The sequence below is a fragment of the Chrysochloris asiatica genome, unplaced genomic scaffold (genome assembly GCF_000296735.1).
Source record: "Chrysochloris asiatica unplaced genomic scaffold, ChrAsi1.0 scaffold00146, whole genome shotgun sequence".
In the NCBI taxonomy this organism is placed as follows: domain Eukaryota; kingdom Metazoa; phylum Chordata; class Mammalia; order Afrosoricida; family Chrysochloridae; genus Chrysochloris; species Chrysochloris asiatica.
The window spans coordinates 972786-999897 of NW_006408664.1; the positions used below are offsets into that span (position 1 = coordinate 972786).

A 27112-nucleotide genomic window follows, 5' to 3' on the forward strand; every position below is an offset into this window, starting at 1 on the left:
AGCAGGTGACGCAGAACAGGCGGCCGCGGCGGGGTTGGGCCCGCGGCCAGACTAGAAGGCCGATCTCCAACCCCGGCGCCCGGTTCAGCTACGCCCCCGCCGGCGCCGGCGCCTGCCGGGCCTACGGGGAGGCAGGGGAAGCAGCGCAGGAGGCGGTGCCATCGCGAAGCTCGCGCCCGGCTCGTGCCCTCACCGCCCCTCCCGCAGCAGTGCCGGACGAGGCTGGGCGGCGCCTGCGGAAGCTCCCTCCCTAGGCTCTTTAGGCTCGATCCTCGAAGAGACCGGGACAGCGCAGAACGGAGAGGTGACGGCTGCTGGCCGTGAGGCCGAAGCTGGGCCATCGACCCATCATGGAGACCCGCTATAACCTAAAGAGCCCGGGTGAGCAGGACGGGAGGCGACGGGCGTGCTGGCCGTGGTGGCCTGGGGAGGGCGAAGTAACCCTGGACTCTGAGACTTGGGGCCGCGGATCGCTTGGGGCTTCCGCGACTGGCCGCACCGCTCCCGGCTTCGCGCTGTACGCTAGGCCGCTGCTTGTCAGGGAAGTGCAGGCCGCAGGGCGGGGAGACACAGGCTGCCAAACCCCGGGACTGACCACCGCCTCGTCTTACCCGGAGTCTCCCTTGTCTCATTTTCTTCCGGTAGAGCTCTTCCATAAACTCGTCCGTAAGAACAGGTGTAGAGGAGGTGTGAGTAATCATCAGCAGCGCCGTTTCGTGCTTGCACCCTGAACACCTTCACTACCTCGGGGATTTTGGTAGCCGTTTAACTCACCCACTTTGAGGATTTGGGTGATTTAAGTATCCTGTTTGCAGCATTGGACTAACACAATTATAGATGTAAAGGAAATGTTACGTATTAAGCTAGTTAGCTAAAGAACTAGACAGCTAGTTGAGTCATGTAATTTAGAGCTAAGCCAACCTGACGGTAGATTTGTGTTCAGTCTTAGACTTTTTTGTTCCTGTGTGTAATGTGTCTGCTTCGTGTACAGATTTAATGCACCTGCTTCGTTTGCAGAAGCAGCCCCATCATGCCTAGCTTCACATTGTTTTTTGGTGCATATAAAGATGCAGGAAACTAACCAGCATTGCCAGGTTGAGGCAGACTTGAAAGGAATCACTGGGTTTGGGGAAATGATACCGTGTCTACCTGTACCTTCATAAAGTTGTCAGGAGGAGGACAATGCCATGTTTAACTCTAATTAGTGATGGCTATCCAACTCTTGCTCCTTGTCATTTCTTTCTGTATAAAAATGTTGCTGTAGCACTCAGCAGACTAACAGCCTTATGGAAAGCGTTGACATTTAAAAAGAAAAAATCCTTCTGAATATACAAAGACCACAGAAAGACTTGAGGGTGTTGATTAAGCAAAGCTTTATTAGCTCGCGTGCTGTTAGGCTAAGAAATATCCTTAGGTGACCTGGTGAGTAGAACCAGTCCTTCTGAGGGTGATAAAACCAAAGCCAAACCCACTGCCTGGAGTCACTTCCTCCTTACAGAAGCTCTGTATAGAGTTTCTGCCTTACAGAAGCAGAAAACCTCATCCTTCTTCCCAGGAGCAGTTAGTGGGTCTGAACCATTGACTTTGTGGTTAGCAGCCCAGCGTTACCCAATAGGGCTCCTTTCAGGACTCCTTGGTGGTTGGTGATTGTGTACTTCCGAGTTACTTCTGACTCATAGCAACGCTGTAAATCTTTACAGGAGCAGAAAGCCTCATCTTTCTCCCTTGGAGCAGCTGGTAGAGTTGAATTGCTGATCTGGCCTTTGACATTCCAACTCATAACTCACTACACTACCAGGTCTCCTTTCAGGACTCCTTGTTGTTGTTGTTGTTGTTAAGTGCCATTGAGTCGATTCCGATCCATAGTGGCCCTGTATAGGTTTTCCAAGGAGCAACTGGTGAGCTTGAACCACTGACCTTGCAGTTCAAACAGCTTTGCAGTCTGACACATTAGCCCACAGTGTCACACCAGGAATCGTTCAGGACTCCTTGTTGTTATTGTTAAGTGCCATCAAGTTGGTTCCGATCCATAGCGACCCTGTGTAGGGTTTCTTAGGAGCAGCTGGTGAGCTTGAACTGCTGACCTTGCAGTTCAAACGGTGCCCTTTAAAAATCTGGTGAAGGCTTTGGGCTTGCCAAGAAATAAATTTGCATAATTAAATTTCAGTAGATTTCACTCTTCCCCTTGTGCTTTCCCCCAGCCCATTGTACTTAAGAATCACAGTGTGTGTGTGGGTGGGGGGAGAGAGTGAAATAAAAGCATAATTTTAAAGGCTAGATGGTAAAAGGATTGACTTATTTAGATTGTGGTATAGGTGAAAATGTATGACTCCTTAGGACAGTTGAGGAACTGGAGTCTGGAGAGTAATGAAAATGTGAGTGGTTGTGTAGTTTGGAATGAAGAACTGGTAGGTTCTGAAGAAGCTGTCGTCAGAGGACATTGTTCTTTTTTAGTAGGTTGTCCTACGTGAGATAACGAAGTTAAGCTTTTTTAATTCTTCAGAATTTTGTGCATCTCCGAAGTATATATGACCTATCCTTGGATGACTGAGCTTTTGGTCGACTTGCTTCTAACTGTAATAAATGATATCCTTTTTTAAAGTTTCATTTCTGCACAAGTGATATTGCTTTTCTGAAAAAAGAAGAATTAAACTTTAAAATATTTGTTGTTGTGTGGCTCATCTGGTGTTCATTGAGAAGGTGAATTAGATGAGATATAGAATTTGCTGAAAAGGCTTGGAGGTGTAGTAAAAATGCTTCCTTGCTTTGTTTTATTCCCAATCCAGTGATACAAGTGGACTTCAAAACATTTGTGGAAAAATTCATTTATCTTTCAATTCCATGTTATCAAGAACTTCTAGAAGTCCCCTCATAGTTTTAGAGTAATACCTGTGTGGAAGGGAGTGGCTAAAGTTTCTGTGCAATGCAAATTCTGACCTCTGTGTGTCAACAAGGAGCCCAGATGGCGCAGTAAGGTCCATGTCCATGGTTCAAACCTACCAGCTGCTTCTGTAAAGATGTACAGCCTTGAAAACCCTACTGAGCAATTCTGTTCTGTCCTGCAGGGTTACAATGAGGAGTGGATGGCAGTTGGTTTGGTTTTTGGATTTGTGTTAACAAGGCAGGTTATGTTACTGTGGTAGGATTAGGGTGAGTCCCATGTTAGGTGAGTTTCCCTAGAGCAGGGGTGGGGAACATCTGACCTTTGTTGTTTCTCTGGGTAGGGTCCCACCTTCCACCCTCCGCTCCTGTATTCATTTATTTTTGAGAGACAAATGGTAGCTTTCTGTTTACCCTTGTGAATTAGTGGCCTATGAACTAATAAAGGTAGTTAGTATTTTAGCTGTTGAGTCAGCGGTTGTTCCTCTTCAGGGTTGGTCCATTCTTACAGCAATTCTGACCCTTTAATACATTTCTTAATTGATAGTTAACAATTATTGAGTGTTTATTTTCTTCATTCTTGTTGAATTGAGTGGGGAAGAGGCAGAGAAAATGTGATGGTGGTATGAATTGATATAAAATCTGACCCTTTAGCTTTATCATTATTGTATTCAGTTGATGAGGCTTTCTGAACGAGTGAAGCAAAAACAATTTCCTTGGCATCTGTGATGCTGAAAGCAGCCAAACTAGTTCAAGGATATTACTAAATGATATTTTTATGTGATTTCGGGTTTTCAATTTGTATTCCATGGGTCCCTTCAGAAGTGAAATAGGTGGAAAGGAGAGTAAATAGCCTGCAGCCCTTTCATGCTTGTTTCTTAGACCAACAGCTCTATGTTACCTGCTTTATATTGAGGTTTTTATTTATTTCTCTCTTTTGTACTCTTATTTTATTTTGTAGTTAAGTCCATATATTATAAAGAACACAGCAGGTAAAGTGAACAAATTTGTCAAATAAACTGAGCTGTTTGGATGAAAAAAACACAAGAACTTAGCCTTTGTTTAAAGAGTTCAAGATACGTTAGCTTTGCACTTTTTGATATCAAAGAAAGATATCTACTTTAAAATAAAAGTTGATATGCTGCAAGGATAAGCCATAGTTAGTTTAAAGATGGGCCAGAAAATTAGATTTCCTAAAGTCTTATCCTTTACTATTGGCTGAAACAAATGCTGGTAGAGCAATATGCAAGCTTTTATCATCAGACAGCAAGAGGGAGCCTTGAGTGAATGAATGCAACTTACCTCCAAGCTCTCTGAAAGGACTCTTAGTGACCCTGGTGGAAAAAAAAATACTGTGTTTACCTAGGGTTCCTCCTCAAAGCACTACATGCATGCAAGAGGGGTACTGTGAGCAGCTCCAATAGTTAGGTCCAAGATCAAGAGTAGGAGCGTGGTTGAGATGATCCTGATACCAGTACCATTTTACAGAACATCCATCTCATTCTAAAGTATGAGTCTAGGGCCTATTTTTTTCCGATTCAAAAAGGCATAATGTCAACCTTGCTGAAAAAGAGGCATGTTTTCAGTTGCTGTTAAGAACAACGAGGATATAGGATAAGGCTGATATAAACTAGTTAGCAAGCACAGGGTAGTTTGAAATCTTCCAAACTGTAAAATGAAGGGGAAGTGAAAAGTTGAGGATGGAGCTATTGTTCCTCAGGATGAGGAAACAAAATCTTACAGAGAAAGGGATTAGGTACTCATTCATAGACATGATGTTTCTATTACTCAACTAGTGACAGCTGATGTTCTCCATGTCTGTAAAACTTTGGAACTACATGACTGACTTGTTAAATCTAGTCCATGCAATCTTCCTAAAACTAGAAAAGATTTTAGTTAGCTTCATTCTTTGATGCCTCATCAAAAATTCCTAGAAGACCTTTAATATCATCATCTCCCTCCTCGATGTCATCTGGTTTTAGTGTTTTACTATCCAACACTTGCCTTGGGACTGTTCAGCTGACTTCCTAAAACTTGTTAAACTGTCAGCACTAAGCTGACTTAATATTTCAGGAAGCATTTCTGTGATTGGTTTGGCTCGGCATGGCAAGTAATTGCATAGAGAGAAGCTTGGACCTTGGGATTGCTGAATAACTGTTCCGTCATTGTTAATCATATTCAAGTCTTCAATACCAGCAATATTATTCACAACCAGTTTTTTAAGAGAACTGTGAAGGCTTTTTTTTTAAGTTTATATTGTGAATTAAGTAATAGTTTACATGGGAGAATATTTCGTTTCATTGCAATGATTACAGTCCCCTCCATATATCATCAAACAACCAAAGTGTACACCCCCGCAAGCCTGTGCCCTCCCCACCCCAGTCTCAGCACAGAGAAGAGATCCTCTCTCTCCCCAAGTCTAGAGTCCCCAGCCGCTCCATCTTTCCACGTCATTGTCTCTGCCTCCATCTCTGGCGTCATTGCTTCTCTGGATAGGGTCCCGCTGTCTGCTCTTCTCCCTTGATGGTGCCAGGGACCTCAGCATCTGGACTGCAAAATCAACCACTCCCCTCCTTTAGTTACAAAACATCTACCTTTACATTTCCAACACTCACAGTCAGTCCTGAGAGCAGTAATTATTCACTATTGAACCACAAGAGTTTTAGCCCCATCTCCTTCCATCAGCCCTGTTGGAAACCACTCAGTGGAAATTCTACCTTCTCCCACCCCCTCTGGAACTAGGCTCCCTCTTGAAAGCTTGTAAGCTAGTCACTTCTTGCCTTTGTAGCCCCCCCCCCCCATTTTGGGTAGCCAATATCTAAGTTACCCATCCCTGTCAGCCCTGTGTACCGAGGGGGTGGGAATGATCCTTGCTGTAAAGATTTGTTCCCTTTTTGAGCTACTACATCCATAAGTATAGGTCAAGTTCATCAAATTGTAGCAGATTACTTTTTTTCATCTTCTTTCTTCTAGTCGAGTTATGATCATCCAGCCATTGAAGCCAGGTTAAGTGGGTACTGTGTGCAAGTATGGGTGTTCTTGTGCATCTCCCCTCACTTCATATCAGCTGGACGCTTCACTCTCTGCTCTAGTCCTCTGTGGCCATGTCCAAATCCCTGGGCCCAGGAGTCCCCAGATCTTGCCATACTGCTGGCCAACCAGGTCTCAACCTGGGTTGACAGGAGTCTGTTGAATGTGGTCGGACTTAGCTCACAACTTCATTGCTGTTTTTCTGCATTTTGTTTCACGTGTGTGTGGTGCTGCTGGATTTGTTTGTTCCATATAATTTTTCTGTGCTGAGTTCATTTTTGTTTGTGGATTTTCTTTTCATTTTAATTTTTTTTGATGTTTACTAAATCTTGCTGATTTTTCTCATTTTTAATTTTGATATACAGGTGGATTATTTTTTCTTTGAGGTTATCTTGTAATTTACTAATTTTTTTTCCCTGCTAAAGCAGTCTTTTTTCTTGAAATCTGCTTCACTTCTTTGCCATTTGGAAGTTCTATATCTACACTATTTCCTCTTTTTGCTTTGTAGTTGACTTAATTATACATTGATATCTCTGGTTTCCTATTTTCTGTCTTGTAGGTTTGTTTTACTTTAAATACTTCCACATCTGAATTGAGTTCTGGGTGGTGGTGTCACGTATGGTAACCTCAGGTTGTTCTTGGCTATTGTTGGTTTTCAGTCCAAAGAACACTCTAAATTTTTTTGTAAATTTGGTCTGGTCATTACAAATTCCTTTGATTTCTGTTTTCAGGAAATGTCCTAATTTTGCTATTGTATTTGAGGGACAGCTTTGCTGGGTATATGATTCTTCGTTGTCTATTTTTTTCTTTCAGAGTTTTGTATATGTTATCCCATTGCCTTCTTGCCTGCATGGTTTCTGCTGAGAAATCAGAATATAGTCTTATTGGTTCTCCTTTGTAGGTGATTTTTTGTTTTCCTCGAAGAACTCTCATGATTCTTTCCTTGTCTTTGATTATGATATGTCTTAGTTGTTTTCTTTTGGGGTCTATCATGTTTGGGGATCATTCAACTTCTTGTATGATGTTGGGGAAGTTTTCTTCCAGCGACTCTTTGACAGTTGTCTCTGTGCTTGTTTCTTCCTCTTTTGGAATTTCAGTTACCCATAGGGTGTTCCTCTTCATAGTGTCCCACAGAACTCTTAGGCTTTCTTTGTATTATTTTATTTTTTCTGATTGTTCTTCTAGTATACTTGTATTGAGAAATTTATCTCTAACTTCCTAATTTGGGCTTCCATTGCTTCACGTTTACTGTTTTGCCCTTTCAATGTATTGTCCATTTCTGTGATCTTAGTATTAATCTTCTGGATTTCTGATTGCAGGTTTTGTATTGTTTCAAAGTTTGCATGTATTTTTTTCTGTTTGTTCTGGTGTAGTTATCCTGAATTTTTGAGTTTTTATTGTGTTCCCTTTGCTTTCCTTGATCTTTCTGTTGATCCTTTGAAGGTACCTAATTAACATTCTTTTGAAATATTTTTCAGTTAGTTCTGTTACCTTTTCTTCTTCAGAAACATTTTCTGGCTCTGCATCTTGATCATTTTTTTTTTTAACCATTCTCTCTCATTTCTTTGTGTGAGCTAAAATTATCTGTTGTCTCTGGATCATTGTGGGGTTTTCATATTTGTGACAACAGTGAAGTTGTTGGACCTGGAGGGGAGAAATCTCAGGTGGGCTACTGCAATTCAAGGATTTACTGAAGTGGTTATAAAAAGGATGTGACATCAGAAATTCTGGCCTCTATGTTATCTATGTTCAGGGCACTCAATCCGGAAGTAGTTTGTGGTGACCCTTGATGGAGCTGGTTTCAGTGTCTGTTAGGGACCCCAGGGTAGTTGGGGGCAGGATGATTGGTTAAATGCTGAGCTGGTGGCCCTGATGGTTTTGTAGGTCTGGAGTGGAACCCACCTGAATCCAGGCACCAAATTGGTACAACAAAGCAGCACAGCCGGCTCCCAACTCACATTGGCAACCAACCATATGGCTTTGAACTCCTGAGACCAGAGTCTGCAATGGAGGTGGATGAGGGTGGGAGCTGGCCACACATTTGGTCACCAGAGGAGTGTGAGGGAAAAAGAAGAAATTGCACCTTTTCTGCAGCCCACGCGAATTTGCTCTGCCAGACCTCCCTCCACTGCCAGAGCTGCTGCTTACAAGATGTTCAAGCTGTATCTGGCCTCTCTCGGTGTCCCTGCGTACCTCTCCTCTCAGCAAGCATGCCATACACCTCTTTAACCTTTCTTCTGAAGTTCAAGGTGCCAGAATTTTCATCTGTGTCTGTTTTGTTTTTTCATATCTTTGTTGTAGAGGGCCCATGTAGTGTGTTTGCCTAGTCTGTCGTCTTGCCGGAAAACCTCAGGGAATATATGTTTTAATGAAACATTTATCATGCTCACGGCCCAATCTCTAGCACTCTAACTCTAGCTCTTTGGAGACCAAAACTATGTTTTGTTTACAGTTGAAGCTGTATCGTTTAGCACAAAATAAGAACTAAATATTTGATGATCAAATGAACAAAGTCTTTGCCTAAAGTAGCACATTTGTAGTTTGGAATAGGAGAGAGAAAAGAATGCTAATAATTATGAAATAGGATAGCAACCCAAGAACCTTTGATTAAAATGAAATTTCATACAAAACCTCAGATAAAAACAGAAGTCTTCTGATTGTATGTGTGGGAAGTGCTTCTCTCCCTGTAACAGTCTAACCTGTGCCTCCACACGTTTTACTTTTCTTGTTTCCTCTGCCTAATCACATCACCACCTAGGTAATTTCTCTTGTCTATTTTTCAAATGTCAGTACCTGAGTTCCTTTCCTATTCTATCTGCTCTTGGGTTAGGTGTCTACTTGGTCCTCCCACTACCCTAGTCAACCTCTCACAGGGTTTTCAAGCAGTGTCAGGTGCCTTGGACTACCTTTGATGCCTCTCCCAGTCTGATAGTGGTCTAATAGATTCCCTAGTGCTTACAGTGAGAGAATGTGGGATTCAGAGCACGGCTCAATGGATTGACTGCTCAGAGGCAGTAGGGAAGGAAAGGGGTGCAGATACAGATAGGCTTGTAGATTGTAGCAGGTGAATGAGTGCACTCCACCTAACTGATTTATTATGGAAATTAGAGGTTGTGCCATTAACTGAAAAAGCAGAAGGGAAGAGAGAGAAGTGAGTAGATTGAAGTAGTCTTGGAGGGAGTGGGCTGGTGGACTTACTAGAGAGATGTAGGAACATTGGGTAACTTTGAGTTCCAGTAGAGGTTATTTATAATGATTTTATAATGCTGTTGATATATCAGCTACTGTGATTTCTTTTTTGTCCTCTAGTAGTAATGCTCAACTGCTTGGTGGTGGTGGTGTGCCAGGGAGTTGGTTCTGACTCATGGTGACCCTGTATAGAGTTTCTGAGGCTGTAAATCTTTGCGGGAGCAGAAAGCTTCATCTTTCTCCCACTGAATGGCTGGTAGTTTTGAACTGCTGACCTTGAACTTAGCAACCCTTTACTTGTAACCACTATGCTGCCAGAGCTCCTTAATTGCTTGGGTATAGGTGCTGAATTAGAAGAGTTGGGTCAGCTAGAGTTAAATTTTATCAGAGAAGTGTGTTAGAACCCATGTCTCTCATTTACTAGCTGTTTGCTCTTGGTAAATTATGTACCTCTCCATGTCTCAGTTTCTTCATCTGGAGAGTGGGTATATAAGTAGTACCTTGTCGGGGACTGTCCTCGACATAGTTGTGTTGTTCACGAGTGTTTGGTTCATGAGGAGGGGATATCCGGCGGCGATAGGGATAGCAAAAGAATACACAGAAAGACAGAAAGAGGGAGACAAAGAGACACCCCGAAACCAGGGTGGATGCATCACTGGTGGGCAGACTTGGGACTACAGGCATCGTGGCCTCTGCAGGCAGCAACTCACTGCCCTGCAAACTGTACTGCATGCCCTCCAAGCTGTAAGGCACACCTAGCCAGCTGTAATGCCCAGCCTGCAAGCCATAATGCACCGCCTGCCAGCCGTAATGCACACCTGGGCCGGCCTGCGTCTCTGTTTTATTTAGGGGAGGAGCTTCACACCAAGCTGGGAGGGACTAAGACAAGGTACAGCTAACATCAGTAATTTTCCAGACATTCAGGTAACTTAACATCGAGCTTCGCTGGTTTGAATCCCAGGCCCGCAACTTGGTTTCTCATGCTCAATTAACATATCTGTAGCCCCTGAGCTCAGTTGGGTGAAGGTGAGAGGGAAGGTCAAAAGGCTTGGGAGGAGTCCCACTATTTTGGCTTCCTGAGCCAGGTTTTCAGGAACTTTGGCTGAATAGCCTGAATTAGGGAGGATGTCCTTTTGTCTATAGAACAAAGAACTGGGAAGTAGCCAAGCTATTTTTAGTTAATCCTTTGGAGAAAGGTTTAACCTTGAAACCTTTATAGTCTCGGCTTTAGGAAAATATTACATTTATCTGTGGATATTAAGGGCTCATGTTTGGAATTAAATAAAAAACATACCTGAACACGAAGATGAAAAACAATTTGCTATGACTGCCCGGTGGCCAGAATCTGTTCCTCAGAGCCTGTGACCTGCATTGTCTGCAACACTCAGGCCCAGTGGGCCTCAAACTTCTGACCAGCTTTACACGGTCTGCAACAGTACCTATCACATAGCTTTGCTTTGAGGATTAAATAAGTTTATTTGTAAAGCATTTAAATAACTGCTACCACCAGCTGCTCCTCAGAAACCCTATGCAAAGTGGCTATGAGTACGAATCAACTAGATGACACTTAACAGTAACCACATAGGAAGTATATCCAGTAAAACCTGTGTAAAGTGGAAACCTTTCAGAGAAAGAAAACTCAGATATTGCCCACTTTAATAAAAGAGTGATAGAAAAGTGTTGACTATACTCAGTCAAGGGGCCGAAGGGGGAAGGGGAGACTTGTAAGGCCCAGGAAAACAAGGCAGTCCCACTGAGTTTTTGCTCTCACAGGTGTCAGTATATATGTCTTTAAAATAAGTCATTCTTCTATTGCCTTGTGACTCTTTCCTTACCGCCTCCTTCATTGATACTACCTCATAATTAAACCTTTACCCTGTGTTCAGTTGAGCTAGTGCTGCATGCTGTCGAGTTGGTTCTGACTCATAGCGACCCTGTAGTAGGGTTTCTGAGACTGTAAATCTTTATGGGAACAGAAAGCCTCATGTTTCTCCCACAGATTGTCTCATGGATTCAAACTGCTGGCCTTGTGGTTAGCAGCCCAACATGTAATACAATATGCTACCGTGGCTCCTTCAGTTGAACTACTCTTCTCCATATTTTTCATTAGGTTTGTAAATCTGTACTTATTGCTGGGGCAAGTATATTTTAATGTTTCCCTGTTGTGAACTTGATTTCAGCTGTTAAACGTCTAATGAAAGAAGCAGCAGAATTGAAAGATCCAACAGATCATTACCATGCACAACCTTTAGAGGTTAGTTTCTATCTCTGCATCCTTATATGAGTTTTTATACTTTAATATTGATGACAAATTCTTTAAAATGCTTTTTTATTGCTTTAAGTTAATATTGATATATTTGATGTGATTTATTACTGTATTTAATTCCTTTTATTTCATTAGACATTCAGAATGAAGGAAGCAGTTTTCTGGTCTCTATAAAATGGTTTTCAGATGCTAAATTGGCAGTAGGTCTTGAATGTGAGGGTGGGAAAGTGGGAAAAACCTCAGACTCATTACATTTGGGAAGGCCCTACCTCTAGAGGGGACCTTACAGTCAACCCACACTTTTTGTACAAGCATCATCACCCCTTTACAATCTTTTCATCTGTAAAATAAGGGTATTTAGATCTGCTTGGTATAGTTTTTATGTTAATAATGAGAATAAAATGTGATAATGTATGTGCAGGTATTTGCAAAACTGTAAAGTAGTTGGTAACTGCAAGATGTTATTAGTAGCATAAATAAGTTCTATTTATTATTATTTATAAATAAATCTTTTTAAAGATTTGTTAATGAGGTCTGAATTATGATAATAATTTAATTGTATTATTATTTCACTAATTGTTCTTCTTCCAAGGATAATTTCCAATTTAATTAAATCTGTAATCTTACTCATATATAACAGAACTTAGAAGGTTTTAACATACTTATTTTAAAAAGCTTTTAGCTCTTAGGGGCCATTAAAGCTAGATTAAATAGCCAACTTTTATTCTTATAACAGATTTTATGATTAGAAACTGTTCTAGCAATAGTATGTACAACATTTAAATGATTCTGACCTAGTAATTGGATTGCTATGAGTTTGTGCCAACTCGATGGCACCTAACAAGTAGTATTTCTAAAATGTATATTGGTACAAGTGATCAAATGTTAATACTAATAAATCCTTACTGGTTATTGTTTTTATTCAGGATAACCTTTTTGAATGGCACTTCACTGTTAGAGGGCCTCCAGATTCTGATTTTGATGGTGGTGTTTATCATGGACGAATAGTACTGCCACCAGAGTATCCCATGAAGCCACCAAGCATTATTCTACTAACGGTAAGAACTCTTGGCTTTTTGGAATGCTTGGTTTAATTCTTCATGGTGACTACAAAGTATAATCCTGTTCATTTTTATTTTTATTAAGAAACAAGGTAGAACATTATTATAATTTTGTTTTTTGAATACAGGCTCTGGAACAATGAATATTTTCCCCCCAAATAATTTCCTAGGAAACTTACGTATCTGAGAATATACTAATGTTATAATGAATGCATCCGTGTGATAGTGTGGTTGTTAGGATTCAATGAATTAATATATCAAAGTGTTGGGTTCAGTGGCTGGCATGGGTCATTGTTGTTAAGTGCAGTCAGGTTGGTTCTGACCCACAACAAACCTGTGTAGGATTGCCGAGCAGTGGCTGGTGAATTTGAACTGCCGACCTTGAGGTTTAAACTGACCTTTCGGTCCAGTGCTTATCCTACAGCACCACACCAGGATTCCAGGTAAGTAGATAATGTTATTGAGGAGCCATGGTGGTGTGATTGGATAAGTACTCAGCTGCTAACTGAAAGGTTGACGGTTTGAACCCACCCAGTGGCTCCATAGGAGAGAAACCTGGTGATCTGCTTCCATAAAGTTTGTTGTTGTGAAATGCTGTCGAACTGGTTCCGACTCACAGCGACCCTGTATAGTGTTCCCAAGGAGCAGCTGGTGGCTTGAACTGCCAGTCTGGTGGTTTATAGTTCAGTGCTGATCCTACAACGCCACACTAGGAGTCACAGCCTAGAAAACTCTGTGGGGTGATTCTCTTCTGTCACATGGGGTCACTAAGAATCGGAATTGATTTGGTGCCATATATAGCAATGTTATTGTACCTGTGGTCATCTGTAAAATGAGGGTATTTAGATCTGCTCAGTATAGTTGTTATGGTAATAGTGAGAATAAAATGTGATAATGTATGTGCAGGTATTTGCAAAACTGTAAACTTGGTAACTGTAAGATGTTATTAGTAGCATAAATAAGTTTTATTTACTTATTATTATTTATAAATAAATGTTTTTAAAGATTTGTTAATGGGGTCCAAATTATGTTTCTTTATATATTCTAACCTCAACCTACCTTTGTTTCCACCTGTCTGCTGGTCATCGTCAATATCAAGAAATCAGATCCATGTTCAAAACTGAAATCATTATCTCTTACCTTTCTTTTCTGTGTTCCTGTCAAATAGTAGCATTTTTCTTAAAAGCATTCCTGTCTCAAAGCTCAAAACCTTTTCTCCATGCCCTTTCTCACAAACATCTTGCCAGGTGATACTAAGTCCTTATATTTTATGCTAGAGTTTGTCTTATAGTCTCTTGCCTTACGTCTTCTTAGATCCTTCATAGAGCCCAGTATGATAGAAGGAACAGAGTTAGAATATCAGTAAATCTTTATATATTAACTATTTAGATCTCAATTGTATATCTCAGTTTCAAAAAGGTGCTAAAACAACTTTGAAAGGTGGGTTTTGTTATTCATTCAGCATCCAACAAATATTTGTGGCATGTCTGTCAGAGGATACTTAATAGACTGTGCTTCCTTGGAGTTAATTATTTAAAAATTACAGTAGAAAGTATAAAACATTAACAACAAATATATTATTTTTAAAGTGTATTATTTATTCCTAAGGCTAATGGACGATTTGAAGTGGGCAAGAAAATCTGTTTGAGCATCTCAGGGCACCATCCTGAAACTTGGCAGCCTTCATGGAGTAGTGAGTATTAGTTTATAGTGAATATACATTTTATATAATTTTAGTTATTTCATAGTAAAGTATATCATCTTCTTGAGATTAAAACTGGTTTGGATAAATAATTTTATATTATTGAATAAATAATAAAAATGCTTCTCTATGTCTGGTTCTTGCTATCTGCAAAAAATCTTACTCTGGGATGCAGGGAAGAATACTGAGGGGAGGAGTAGTAGTCACTGCTATCAGGAATTATAGAGTGAGGTAGCACTCGGCGTTTTTCAAGTTGAAAGAACTGAAGAAAAACTTCAAGCCTTAACTTTTATATTGAAGGATTCTGTGGGCAAAACGGACTCTTGGTGTGGTGCTGTAGGATCAGCACTGGACTGCAAACCACAAGGACAGCAGTTCAGACCCATCAGATGCTCTTTGGAAGCCCCATACGGGGTTGCTTTGAGTCAGAATGCACTCAGCAGCACTTAACAAATGGGCAAAATAGTGAATGATGCAGAAAGCATCAAAAGAAAATGCAGGAATACACAGAGTCACTGTACCAAAAAGAAATGCTCAATGTTCAGCTATTCCAAGAGGTAGCATATGATCAAGAGCTAATGGTACTGAAGGAAGAAGTCCAAGCTGCACTGAAGCTCTTTAGGAAAGTTAGACATTTGGGATGTCTTCAATCTCCACTTACAGGGACCAGCCTCGTGCATGCTAATCTTTCTAGAAGAAATCATTGTTGGCAGTACCCAACTCCCGATTCCAAGCTGCATCCCTCCTCAGGACTTTCTACTCAGTAATTCACTGTAATGGCACAGAACTCATGTACCATACTCACAGCTATGGGGTTTATTAGGGAAGTTGTTGTTGTTGCTAAGTGCCATCTAGTTGGTACCTACTCATAGCAACCCTATGTGCAACAGAATGAAACACTGCCTGATCCTGGGCCAACCTCACAATTGTTGCCATGCTTGAGCCCATTGATATTGCCACTTTTCCAGTCCATCTTGCTGGGGATCTTCCTCTTTTTTTCTGACCCTCCACCTTACCAAACATGATGTCCTTCTCCAGCGACTGGTCCTTCCTGACAATATGTCTGAAGTATGAGACACAAAGTTTGGCCATCTGGCCTCCAAGGAGCACTCTGGCTGTACTTCTGAGACAGATCTGTTTGTTCTTTTGGCAGCCCATGGCACTTTCAATATTCTCCTCCCAACACCCTAACTTAAAAGTATCAGTTCTTCTACAGTCTTCCTTATTCACTGTCCAGCTTTCACATACATATGAGGTTACTGAAAAATACCATGGCTTGGGTCAGGTGCACCTTAGTCCTCAAGCTGACATCTTTGATCTTCAACACTTCAAAGGTCTTGTGCAGCAGATTTGCCTAATGCAATACGTCATTTGATTTCTTGACTGCTTCTTCCTTGAGTGTTGATAGTTGATCCAAGAAAAATGAAGTCATTGACAACTTCAATCTTTTCTCCGTTGATAAGAATGTTGTTTATTGGTCCAGTGGTGAGGATTTTTGTTTTCTTTACATTGAGATGCAATCCATACCAAAGGCTGGATTAGGGAAGTTGTTGTTGTTGTTGTTAGGTGCCATTGAGTCAGTGCTGACTCACAGTGACCTTATGTATAGCAGAACGAAACACTGCCCAATCCTGGGCCAACCTCACTATTGTTGCCAAGCTCGAGCCCATTGATGCTGCCACTTGCCCCATCCATCGCGCTAAGGGAAGTTTGCAAGCTACAATTTAAGGTCAGAAATGCTCAGGGCATTTCTATTCCAGTCAGGACAGCCTCTTAGCTGTGTCCACAGCGAGGCCTCTGTCTACTCAGCCAACGGTGGAAAACTCGGAGGACACACCACCCCATCATAAGCCTTAGCCTGCAAGCACTGTGCAGTAGTTCTGTAGGTCAGCAAACCTAGCTCCCCAAGTAAGTACCTGCAGGTATCCCACTGTGCAAGCAAGCTTCCTGCCCAAAGTCACTCAGCTTTACTTGCTCCTCGTGTGGAGAAGCCCACCACCCTGTATTGTCCTCTAGCTTTTGGTTCTGCTGCTGCTGTTGCTACTGCTCCTCTACCATTCTTGTGGTATCACAGCTTTCTGATCCAGGGTTGAGGCATTTCCGTACACAGGGATCTCGGGGCCCAAAGAATGCACTTCACTCATCTCTTCTTTGATGATAGTGAGATCCCCCTTCCTGCTTCTGAGATTGCTTATTATAAACCCACGTTAGAGTCCCAAGTGTTTATCATCACAGTAACTCTGTTAAACATTCACAACTGCATCATCTCATCCTATCAGCACCTTCTCCCACCTTATCTTAACCAGATCCATCAGGGCAAAAATGTTTGGTGAGTGTTACAGTGAGTACAGATAGGAATAATTCACTGCACTGCACGGCATCGTCATTATAAGGCAGCCCTCCTAGCCCCTTCGTACACCCTTTATGTCGAAAGCCTGTTTTTTCTTTCCAAAGTAAACCAGTTTCTTTTACAAATCACCTTAGATTGATGTTTACTTTTTATTTCAGTAAGAACAGCATTATTAGCCATCATTGGATTTATGCCAACAAAAGGAGAAGGAGCTATAGGGTCTCTAGATTACACACCTGAGGAAAGAAGAGCACTTGCCAAAAAGTAAGTGTTACATTTCATTCTTTAAAAAAAATTTTTACTTAATTTTTAGAAACTGTGATTTGGGTGAAAGTTTACATAGCAAATTAGTTTGTCATTGACTAGCTCATATGCATTTTAATTTTTGACATTGATTGCAATCCCTACAATTGAACAGTAAGTACTCTTCTCATTTCCTCACTCAGTTTACCATTTCCTTTTGTCCTTTTTACCTAATCCTGCCTGCCTTTTGAGTTTATCCCTGGACAAATGCTGCCATTTGGATCTCACGTGGTTTGTTGTTCTAAGGACTGAACTCCTCCCTAGTATTACTGTTCACCTTGTAGGCCTGTCTAGAGTGAGTGTCTAAGTGCCATACTCCTGGGGTCCCACCAGTCTGACAGACACTGATATTTTAGTGATGTTGAGTTCCACACTTTTCTCACACTCTCTCCAGGACCTCCCATTGTGATCCCTTTCAGCCGTGGTAGTGTCATCCAGTTTTTCTGGTCTCAGGGTCATAGAGACTAATGTTTGCGTGTCCATGAGTCCTTTGGATTAATTGTTTCTTATATCTTGGATTTTCTTAACTCTTCTTTGCTCTAGATGGGGCTCATTCATTGTACGCTAGATGGCCACTCACAGCTTTTAAGACCCCAGTTATTTGATCTTAGATCCAAGTGCTATTCTGGATGATGACTAGGAGGAAATAGACTGTCTCTTACTTTCTTAGTTACCATGACAATAGGATGTGGTCTTACCTATGCTATTTTAGAAATTCAGTTGGACCAATTTCTCCAGGAGTGAACCGTTTAAAGAATTGATTTTATGCTATCTAGTTTTTAAAAGTGGTTGATAATATTGATCTACAGTGGGAGATACATTCTATAGAAAAACAGTAATGGCCATTTATTGTTACTAATGGGAAAAATTCAGAGGAGTTATTTATATGTAGCTTTTCACAAAATTTAAAACTCTACTTTATCCATCTTTGTATCTATAGTATTGCGTTCATGTCAGGTGCTCAGTACATTACCTAGAATGAATTAGATTTTCTTTATCAAGTAGTGTTTGCCCAAAGGTATTAACTCCTTCTAATTTGTCAAGGTACATTTCTGTCTGTATTGCCTAGATTCGTCTTTAGATTCAAAACATCCCCTCTTTGGATAGTGCTGAGATACAATTTTTCATTTTGATTATGTTCCTGTTGTGGATGTTCTGCTGTCTTCCACCCTTTAGATGTTTATGTTCATTAAATTATTTTATCCCAGGACAGCCCAGAAAAGGCTCTCTTTATACATGCTTGTTAAATAGTTAGATTTTAGTGTCTGGAAGATTTGATAGATTCCCTGCTCTTATCAGCAACTTTTTTTTTAAACCTTATTCCCAACTTCTGTGCACATACCTTACTTCCAGCTACTACTGTTCATGAATTATAATAAATACTCTGCATGGCAGTTGTTTTTCTTTGATTTCCTATATTGGCATTCTCTGTTGATTCTGTCATCCAGTTGATTTCATGTTCAAAGGAAAATGAATAAACTTGCTTTCTTGTTAGACTTCTCAGTGTGCATAATCTAGGATCTCAAGTCTATGATAGAGGCTTTTTAAAACAATGATTTTTGCATTTAGCCATGATAAAAACTATCCTGTGGATTTACTCAAAATAAAACTTGCCTTACATTTCATCTGACTTACCAGTTAAAACTGAACCCATTTTGAGGCAAATAATTTGGATGTGATATTTAAAGGAATATGGACAACAGTGCTGCTTATGGAGAAACAGATACTTAGCAATAAATACTAAATTAATGTTGCTTTTACATATATTTTGTATATTTGATGCTACTAAATAACATACTCTTCAAGACCTATCTAAGGGTTTTGAATGATACTGAACTAAGAGTGAGATTAAAAAGCAATTTTAAAAAGCTTAGCAATGTAACTATATGGTTTTATATTCACATTTACTTTAATTCTTATGTCAAACCTTTAGGGCAGTTGTTGTTGTTGAAGTTATTGTTGTTAAATATATACTTGGCAAAACATTACCAATTAAAAAATTACCAATTCAACAATTTCTGTAAGTATAAACCAGTGACATTTATTACATTTTTCAAATTGTGCAGCCATTCTCATCCATCACCTCCTGTCCTGAGTTCTTCTTCCCCATTAATGTAGTCTGACTGCCTCCTAGATTTCCTACCTAACCTTCCAAGTTGCTGTTGTCAATTTGATTCCATATAGATAGTTTTTTTAAAGGAGCACAGTGTTCAAGGTGCACATGCTTTACTATTTAAGCTAAGTTATAGTTGTTTTAAAAGACTTAGAATTTTTTTAAGGCTTAAAAATGATTTTAGATCAGTAGTTTTGGAGGTCAATAGTTTTGGGGGTTCATCCAACCTCATTGGCTCCAGAAAGTCTGAATTCCATGAGAATATGAAATTCTAGTCTGCATTTCTCCCTTTTTGAGTTGTCTTATTCTATAGAAACTTTGATCAGAGTACTTCGTAATGGTAGCCAGGCACACTATCCAATTCTTCTAGCTTCATGGCAAAGGAGGCAGTTCTTCATGGGGGCAAAAAGCCATAATTTAGAAAGTACATTGTTGAAGCTAGGATTTCTATAGTGCTTCATTTGTCCAAATAGCTGAAAGCATTTTATCTTTCATATTTTTAGCACATTCTTATTATGAAAGAAAGGGAGACAAGGTGTTGGCCGTGTCTTGCAGGTGGGTAAGGTCAGTTAGTTCACAAAGACTATGAGGGATAGTGCCTGGAGTCTATTCAAGTCCTTGGCCCAATTTTTACTTGGGTTGTTTGGGTTATCATTGTTTCATATATTCTGGATAGTAAGCCCTATTTGGATATATGGATCCCAAATACTTTATCCCTTTTTATAGTTTGTCTCATTACTTTGTTGATGAAGTGCAGAAAAGTTTTAAATTTCAATTGTCTATTTTATCTATTTTGTCTTTTGTTGCTTGTACTTTGCTGCCACATCTAAAAATCTGTTGTCAAAAACTAGGTCCCAAAGCATTACTCCTATATTTTGTTCAGAGTTTTATGATTTTAACTCTTAAGTAAATTGTCTTTTTAACTGACTTCTTTACTGCTTTATATATGTTCTTATTAAAACAAAGACAATTTGAGTTTGTTAATTAACTTTTTTACAGACTTAAAGTAGGCTTGTTATGTGTGGTCTTGAGAACAGTGTAGTAGGTGATTTTAATTTAGATAATATTTTAGGAGGGGAAAAAAAGAATGTAAAAGCCCTAGATTAAAAAAAAAAAATGTAACAACAACCTATTTGTCTCAGAGCTATAATTAAACCTTATTTTTCTAAAATTAAACCTTATTTTTCTAACCCTAGAGCAAATGGGAATATGTGATGTAGAATTGGCCAATATAATTTATTCAGTGTTGGAATGGCTCTGTAAGAGAGATCATTTATGCTTAAAAAAATATTATTTCTGCCAGATCCCAAGATTTCTGCTGTGAGGGATGTGGCTCCGCCATGAAGAATACCCTGTTGCCTTTAAAATCTGGAAGTGATTCTAGCCAGGCTGACCGAGAAGCCAAGGAATTGGCTCGACAAATCAGCTTTAAGGTACTATACTATACATTCATAAACAAATTCTAATTATGTAACCCTTTTGTTTACTGTAGAATTCTGGGTAGAAAGGAAAACTATTATTCTATTGCAGTAAGGTTTTTTAAAAATAATTTTTTAAATTGAAAAGTATTAATACTATTTATAACAGTATTATAGCATAGTGGTTAAAAGCTTGGACTCTGTAATGCAGTGTCCTTCAGGGTCCAGTTCTTGGAAGAAATGTTTCCTTCTATTTTATAGTAGTGCCTCGAAGAAGGGGTGCTCACTTACATCACTTATCTGAAAATCTTGGGGCCTGATGTAATTTGTGTATCATCTTTTATTAGATATTGGAAAATATGGTACACAAACCATCTTTGGAGACCTGGTAGCATAGTGGTTAAGTGTTGGCTGCTAATTGAAAGGTCAGTGATTCAAACCCACCAGCCAACCCCTGGGAAAAAGATGTGGCAGTGTGCTTCCATGAAGATTACAGCCTTGGAAACCTAGTGGGGCAATTCTGTGTCCTGTAGGGTTGCTATGAGTTGGAATTGAGTTAATGGCAACAGGTTTGGTTTAGTTCTTTTATTGTTAGGTGCCATCCAGTCAATTCTATCTCATAATGACTGTGCACAACAGAATGAAACACTGTCATCCATCTTATTGGGAGTCTTCCTCTTTTTTGTTGACCCTCCACTTTACCAAGTATGATGTCCTTCTTTAGGGACTGGTCCCTCCTGCAGTGTGTCCAAAGAACAAGAGAAGAAGTCTTGCTATCCTAGCTTCTACAGAACATTCTGGCTGTACTTCTTCTGAGACATTCATTTGTTCTTCTGGCACTTTCAGTATTCTTTGCCAATACCATAGTTCAAATGCATCTATTCCTCTAAGATCTTCCTAATTCACTATCCAACTTTCATTTGCATGTGAGGCGATTGAAAATACCATGGCTTGGATCAGACACATCTGAGTCCTCACACTGACATCTTTGCTCTTGAGCACTTTAAAGAGGTCTTTCTTTTATAGCAGCAGATTTGCCTAATGTAATACATCTCTTAATTTCTTGAGTGCTGTTTTCCATGAATGTTGATTGTGACCTCATGGAAATTACTAAAAAGCATAATTTTTAGTTGTAAAAGATTTTTGGATTTTGAAATTGTGGATTGTGGGCTGTGAGTTTTGGTTTTCATCCTTACCAAATAGCTCTTTAAGAACAGGGATTGTCTTTTTCTCCTCTTAGGATACCTCTCACAGTGTGAGATGTACAAGTGCTCAGTGCGTAACTCGTTATGGTGGTGATGGTTGTGTACCAACGAGTTGGTTCTGACTCATAGTGACTTGTATAGGGTTTCTAAGGTTGTAAATCTTTATGGGAGCAGAAAGCCTCATTCCTTCTCCTGAAGAATGGTTAACTGATGGTAAAATTTATATTAAACTAGCAATTAAAACCTAGGAAAAGAAATTTAACAGCTTGTGGATTATTTTGTACTTTTCCTGTAATAACTGCTCTTGGGTGTGTCTTTTTTATAGGCAGAAGTCAATTCATCTGGAAAGACTATCGCAGAGTCAGACTTAAGCCACCCTTTTTCACTAAATGATTTACAAGATGATATACCTACAACATTCCAGGGTGCTACAGCCAGTACATCGGTATGGCTCATGTCTTATATATATATATATGTGTGTGTGTGTGTGTGTGTGTGTTTCTGGTTTTTACCATTCTTTGGCATAAGAGAAGGACCCTAGATCAAATATTTGAAAAATTTGCTTCTAACAGAAAGATTTTAGACCAGGTTTCACTTAAATATGAACTGTGTTTTCTTAAAAAAGTTATGTGTTCCTTCTGGGCCTCAGTTTCTAGGGTTTTCCCCCTGTTACCTGGAGCTGGAGTGAATATTATCTAAGTTCTGTCATTGTTAAATGCTGTCGAGTTGGTTCCAACTCATAGCAACCCTGTTTAGGGTGTCCGAGGAGCAGCTAGGAGACCTTGTGGTTCACATCCAGTGCTCATCTACAGCACTACACCAGAAGTCCACATATGTGGCTAGGGGCTACCATATTGGACAGTATACATTAGAAGATTTCTATTATCACAGAATATTCCATGCTGTTTTACACATAGTAAGTGCCCCATTAAATAATTATTGAATTAACGAATAAATGAATTATATGGATGTTTTTGGAGTCCTGGTGTGGCACTGTAGGATAAGCACTGAACCGCAAGGTCAGTTTGAACTGCAAGGGCAGCTTTTCAAACTCAGCAGCTTCTCCTCAGAAATGTTAAACCGCTAAAGTGGGGAACCTTTTTACTGCCAAAATTTATAGCATCATTTGCGAGCTATTCAAAATTAGCAACATAAAAATTAGCCTGCTGTATTTGGACAAATATTTAACTCACCCCTAATGTGATGGCCACACTTGATAGGACTTAACAACAACAACAACAACATGATAGCTGGAACTGACTGGGCCAGACCAAATGATTTTGAAGGCCTCATGTGGCCTATGGGGGCTGAATTGGTGTGAAATAATTAGGATAATGAGGAAAAGCATGAATGAAAGATGAATTATTTTTCTGGTGATAAATTGCTTGGTTGAATATACACCATGTCCTTCTCCTTCTCCCCCCCAGTTTATGTTGTTATTGTTAAGTGCCATTGAGTTGATTCTGGCCCATAGCAACTCTCTGTAGGGTTTCTGAGGAGCTGCTAGTAAGTTTGAACCACAAACCTTGCAATTCAAACTGACTTTGCAGTTGAGTGCTTATCTACAGTGTCACACAATAGTTTATAGAGGACTCTAAAGAACCAGGAAAACGGAAATAGAATCTGTGAATACACACTTGTCCTTTACTCAGGAATACCCATTGCTGTCAAATCAATTCCAACTAATAGTGACCCTGTAAGACAGAGTGGGACTTGCCCCACGTACAAGGCTTCCAAGGCTGTAAAGTGGGTTAAACATTGGACTACTAACCTTATGGTCGAGGGCTCAAATCCATAAGCTGCTCTGTGAGAGAAAGATGAGACTCTCTATTCCTGTAAAGATTTGCAGTCTTGGAAACCCTATGGAGAAATTCTACTCTGTCACTAGTTGAAATCGACAAGGTGGCAGTGGATGGGTAATTTTTAAGGAAGCAGACTGTGATCACTCTCTTCCTTGGAGCAGACTGTCATCTCTCTCTTCCTTGGAGCAGCTGGTGGGTTTGAACCACTGATCTTTTGGTTACCCAATCAAGTAGTTAGCCACTGCACCACCAGGGCTCCTTTTAGTCAGGAATAACTTCCTTTAAACTGGGACCTAAATAGAGTCTTGGGTAGCTCTCCCATTCAGTGAACTGGACAGAGAAAAGTATGTTGGAGATGATCAGGAGGAGGGTGGGTGCTCTGCAGGAAATACTAGGATGGTGGAGATAAGAGGTTCAAGAAAAAAGTACATCTTGATGAGTTTAAATTGTTTTTACATGATCCAAATGTAATTTTATGAATTGTAGAGGAATGTAGTGGTGGCACTGTAGGATAAGCACTAGACTGCTGACCTCAAGGTTGGCAGTTCAAACCCACCAGCTGCCCCATGCAGAGTTGCTATGAGTCGGAACTGACTCAATGACACTTACCAACAACATAGTGAATTAAATTTAATGTTGGTATATCTTTATTGATTTCCCACCTTGGGCATATACTAATTTTTTTTTTTTTTCATTAATAGTTTTTTTGGGTCAGGCTGCTAACCTTAAGGTCAGCAGTTCGAAGCTCCTAGCCATTGTACAGAGAAAAGACAAGGCTTTCTGTTCCATAAAGATTTACAATGTCAGAACCTCTATACAGGCTACTGTGAGTCAGAACTGACTCCAAAGGACAAAACATTACAAAGGAGGAGTGCATTAGGATAAGCACTTCATTTCCAGGTCGGTTTGAACTGCAAGGTTGGCTGTTCAAACTCACCTGCTGCTCCTAGGAAACCCTGTACAGGGGTCGCTGTGAGTCGGAGCTTGATAGCACTAACAACAACAACAACATTACAAAGGAGAGTGGAAATCTTTTCTCACCTTTTAGGGGTGTTGTTAAGTGCCATTGAGCCCTTTACGAAGTTATACTGACCCTGTATAGGATTTCTAAGGAGTGACTGGTATTGGTACCTTTTAGGGTTGTTTGTTGTTAAGTGCCGTTGAGTAGGTTATGACTCATAGTAACCTTGTATATGGTTTCCGAGGAGCGACTGGTAAGCTTGAACTGCCAACCTTGTGATTCAAACCAACCTTGCAGTCCAGCGCATGAACTCCCAAGCACCACACCAATTCTCCACCTTTTAGGGCATCCTCCTGATATTTGTGATGAATTTAAATGTATTTCGTATATTTTAAGTCTTACTATGTCAAGTTCCCCTGCTACGTATTTGTATTACACTTAAGCCAACTATGATTTATTTTGTTATATATTACCAGAATATGAATTCCTTGAAGTTTAGGGCTTTCTACTTTTCCATTCTTTTCCCAGTGCCGGGCATAGTACCTAGTTGGATGGTCAATACATATTTATTGGTTAAATGAATAAATCTTATGATTGACACTTTTAAAAAATACTAGGAATATAAGTAATGAAGTTGTCAAAGACTTCATTTTGTTTGAATTCCCAGTCACTGCTCATGGAAGCAGCAGTCAAATCAAACAACGTTTTGCATTAGGCAGATCTGCTGCATGAGACCTCTTTAAAGTGTTCAGCATGAGGATTAAGGTGTGCCTGACCCAAGCTAATCCATAGCCTCATACTCACGTGAAAGTTGGACAGTGAATAAGGAAGACTATAGAAGAATTGATGCGTATGAGTTACGGTGTTGGAGGAGAATATTGCAAGTGCCACAGACTGTCATGTCATAAGAACAAACAAATCTGTGTTGGAAGAAGTATACCCAGAATGCTCTTTAGAAGCCAGGATGGCAAGACTTCGTTTGATGTATTTCAGATATGTTATCAGGAATGACCAATAGCTGCTGAAGGACATCATGCTTGATAAAGATGGAGGGTCAGCTAAAAAGAGGAAGACCCTCAACAAAATGGATTGACACAGTGGCAGCAAAAGTAGGCTCGATTATAAAAATTAGGATGGTGCAGGACTGGGCAGTGTTTTATTCTGGTGTAGACAGGGTCACTGTGAATTGGACCCAACTCTACGGCACCTAACAACAAAAAGTATTGTATTAAGAAGTTTAAGTAGATTAGCATATACAATAAAGAATCATTATTATAGTAGTAGTTTCCATTTTGATTTTAAAGTACATAAACCTTAGAATTCTTTTTCGTAGAATTGTTATTAAGTGCCATCCATTCAGTTCCGGCCATCCAGTTGTAGTCACAGGGACTCTGTGTAGGATTTCTGAGGAGCAGCTGCCACCTTGTGGTTCGCAGTCCAACCCTGATTGTACAGCACCACACCAGCAGCCCTTTTCAGACGGTGTTCTTTTTGTTGTTAAGTGCCATCGAGTCAGTTCCAACTCAGAGCAACCCTGTACAGGATTTCTGAGGAACAGGTGGGGGACTTGAACCGCCAACCTTGCAGTTCAAACTAACATTGCAGTCCAGTACATTAACCCTTAGTGCCACACCAAGACTCCTTTCATAGAATTTAGGTCATTAAGTGAGACCAGTTTTAGTTAAAATACTGATAAGCGGTTGTCTACAACTACAAGGTAAAATTTTAATTATATTCACATAAAAATAATCTGAGCGTGATTATGTAATTTGACTTCTATGAATGTAATTGAAACCTGGTTTTGGCAAGGGGTGGCTGCTTTATATTTAAGTATAATATAAATTCACTAAAGTATTATACATCAAATCCCAGATAAGCTATAGTCGTTTTTTTGTTTTTTGTTTTAGCATTGAGTGGGTGAGAGGTTGCCAGAAATCTAAATACAAATAACATCAGACCATCTGTTGCTTTTTTATGCAAATTTATGATTGGTGCTGTACAATCAGTAGAAATGGGCACAGCTCTTGTCAGTAGTTTTATGTTCTTCCAGTCTATCACATTTTTTCTTAACAGGTATTGTGGTTTTTAATAAGCCATTCCATTTTGTATTAAAAACAAAAACAAAACTCCCTCTTATATGTTTGGTTTCCTAGGTTATTAAAGAAAATTGATACGTTTTACTAAGGATTTAGGAGCCCTGGCATAGCGTTGTATGATAAGCTCTGGACTGCTATTGCAAGGTCTACGGTTACAACTCACCAACTGCCCCTTGAAAACTATATAGGGTCGCTGTGAGTCAGAACAGACTCAGCAACACTTAACAACAAGAGTAAGGATTTAAGCTATTGACTATGATTCTTTTACATAAAAAAGACTTTAGAGTTTTATAATATCAAAGCATTAGATTTTAACCAGTGGTGCTGTAGAATAAGCGCTGTACCAAAAGGTCAGTTGAACCACACAATCAGCAGTTCAAACTCACCATTGCTCCTGGGAAACCCTGTACAGGACTGCTATGAGTCAGAACCAATTCAGCGGCAATTAACAACAGATATTACCCATAGGGTAACTGAAACACAGGAACCTAATTAACTTAATGACCTAAATTCTATGAAAGGAGTATTGGTGTGACACTGAGGGTTAATGTATTGGACTGCAATGTTAGTTTGCATACTTATGCAAATATTTCACTAAATGTGTGTCTTACACAGTCACATGATTTACCACTGCACCTCCAGGACTCCCTATACTCTGGAATAGATGCCATCCATTTGGCTTCTACTCATAGTGACCCTATATACAGTACAACAGAATGCTGCCTGCTCCTGCTCC

General features: G+C 39.9%; 1 protein-coding gene and 1 pseudogene across 1 annotated transcript in view; one reads left to right on the forward strand and one right to left on the reverse strand.

The window, feature by feature from the left end:
- Nucleotides 1–298: 298 nt before the first annotated feature.
- Nucleotides 299–27112, forward strand: part of UBE2J1 (ubiquitin-conjugating enzyme E2, J1) — a 33420-nt gene continuing 6606 nt past the window's right edge. The window contains exons 1-7 of the mRNA XM_006870620.1: nucleotides 299–381; nucleotides 11280–11353; nucleotides 12292–12423; nucleotides 14035–14119; nucleotides 16637–16742; nucleotides 20198–20327; nucleotides 21843–21962. Of these exons, the coding sequence (XP_006870682.1) occupies nucleotides 351–381; nucleotides 11280–11353; nucleotides 12292–12423; nucleotides 14035–14119; nucleotides 16637–16742; nucleotides 20198–20327; nucleotides 21843–21962 (678 nt within the window). The 5' untranslated portion in view covers nucleotides 299–350. The remainder of the gene's footprint in view (nucleotides 382–11279; nucleotides 11354–12291; nucleotides 12424–14034; nucleotides 14120–16636; nucleotides 16743–20197; nucleotides 20328–21842; nucleotides 21963–27112) is intronic.
- Nucleotides 4773–5056, reverse strand: LOC102819929 (annotated as a pseudogene).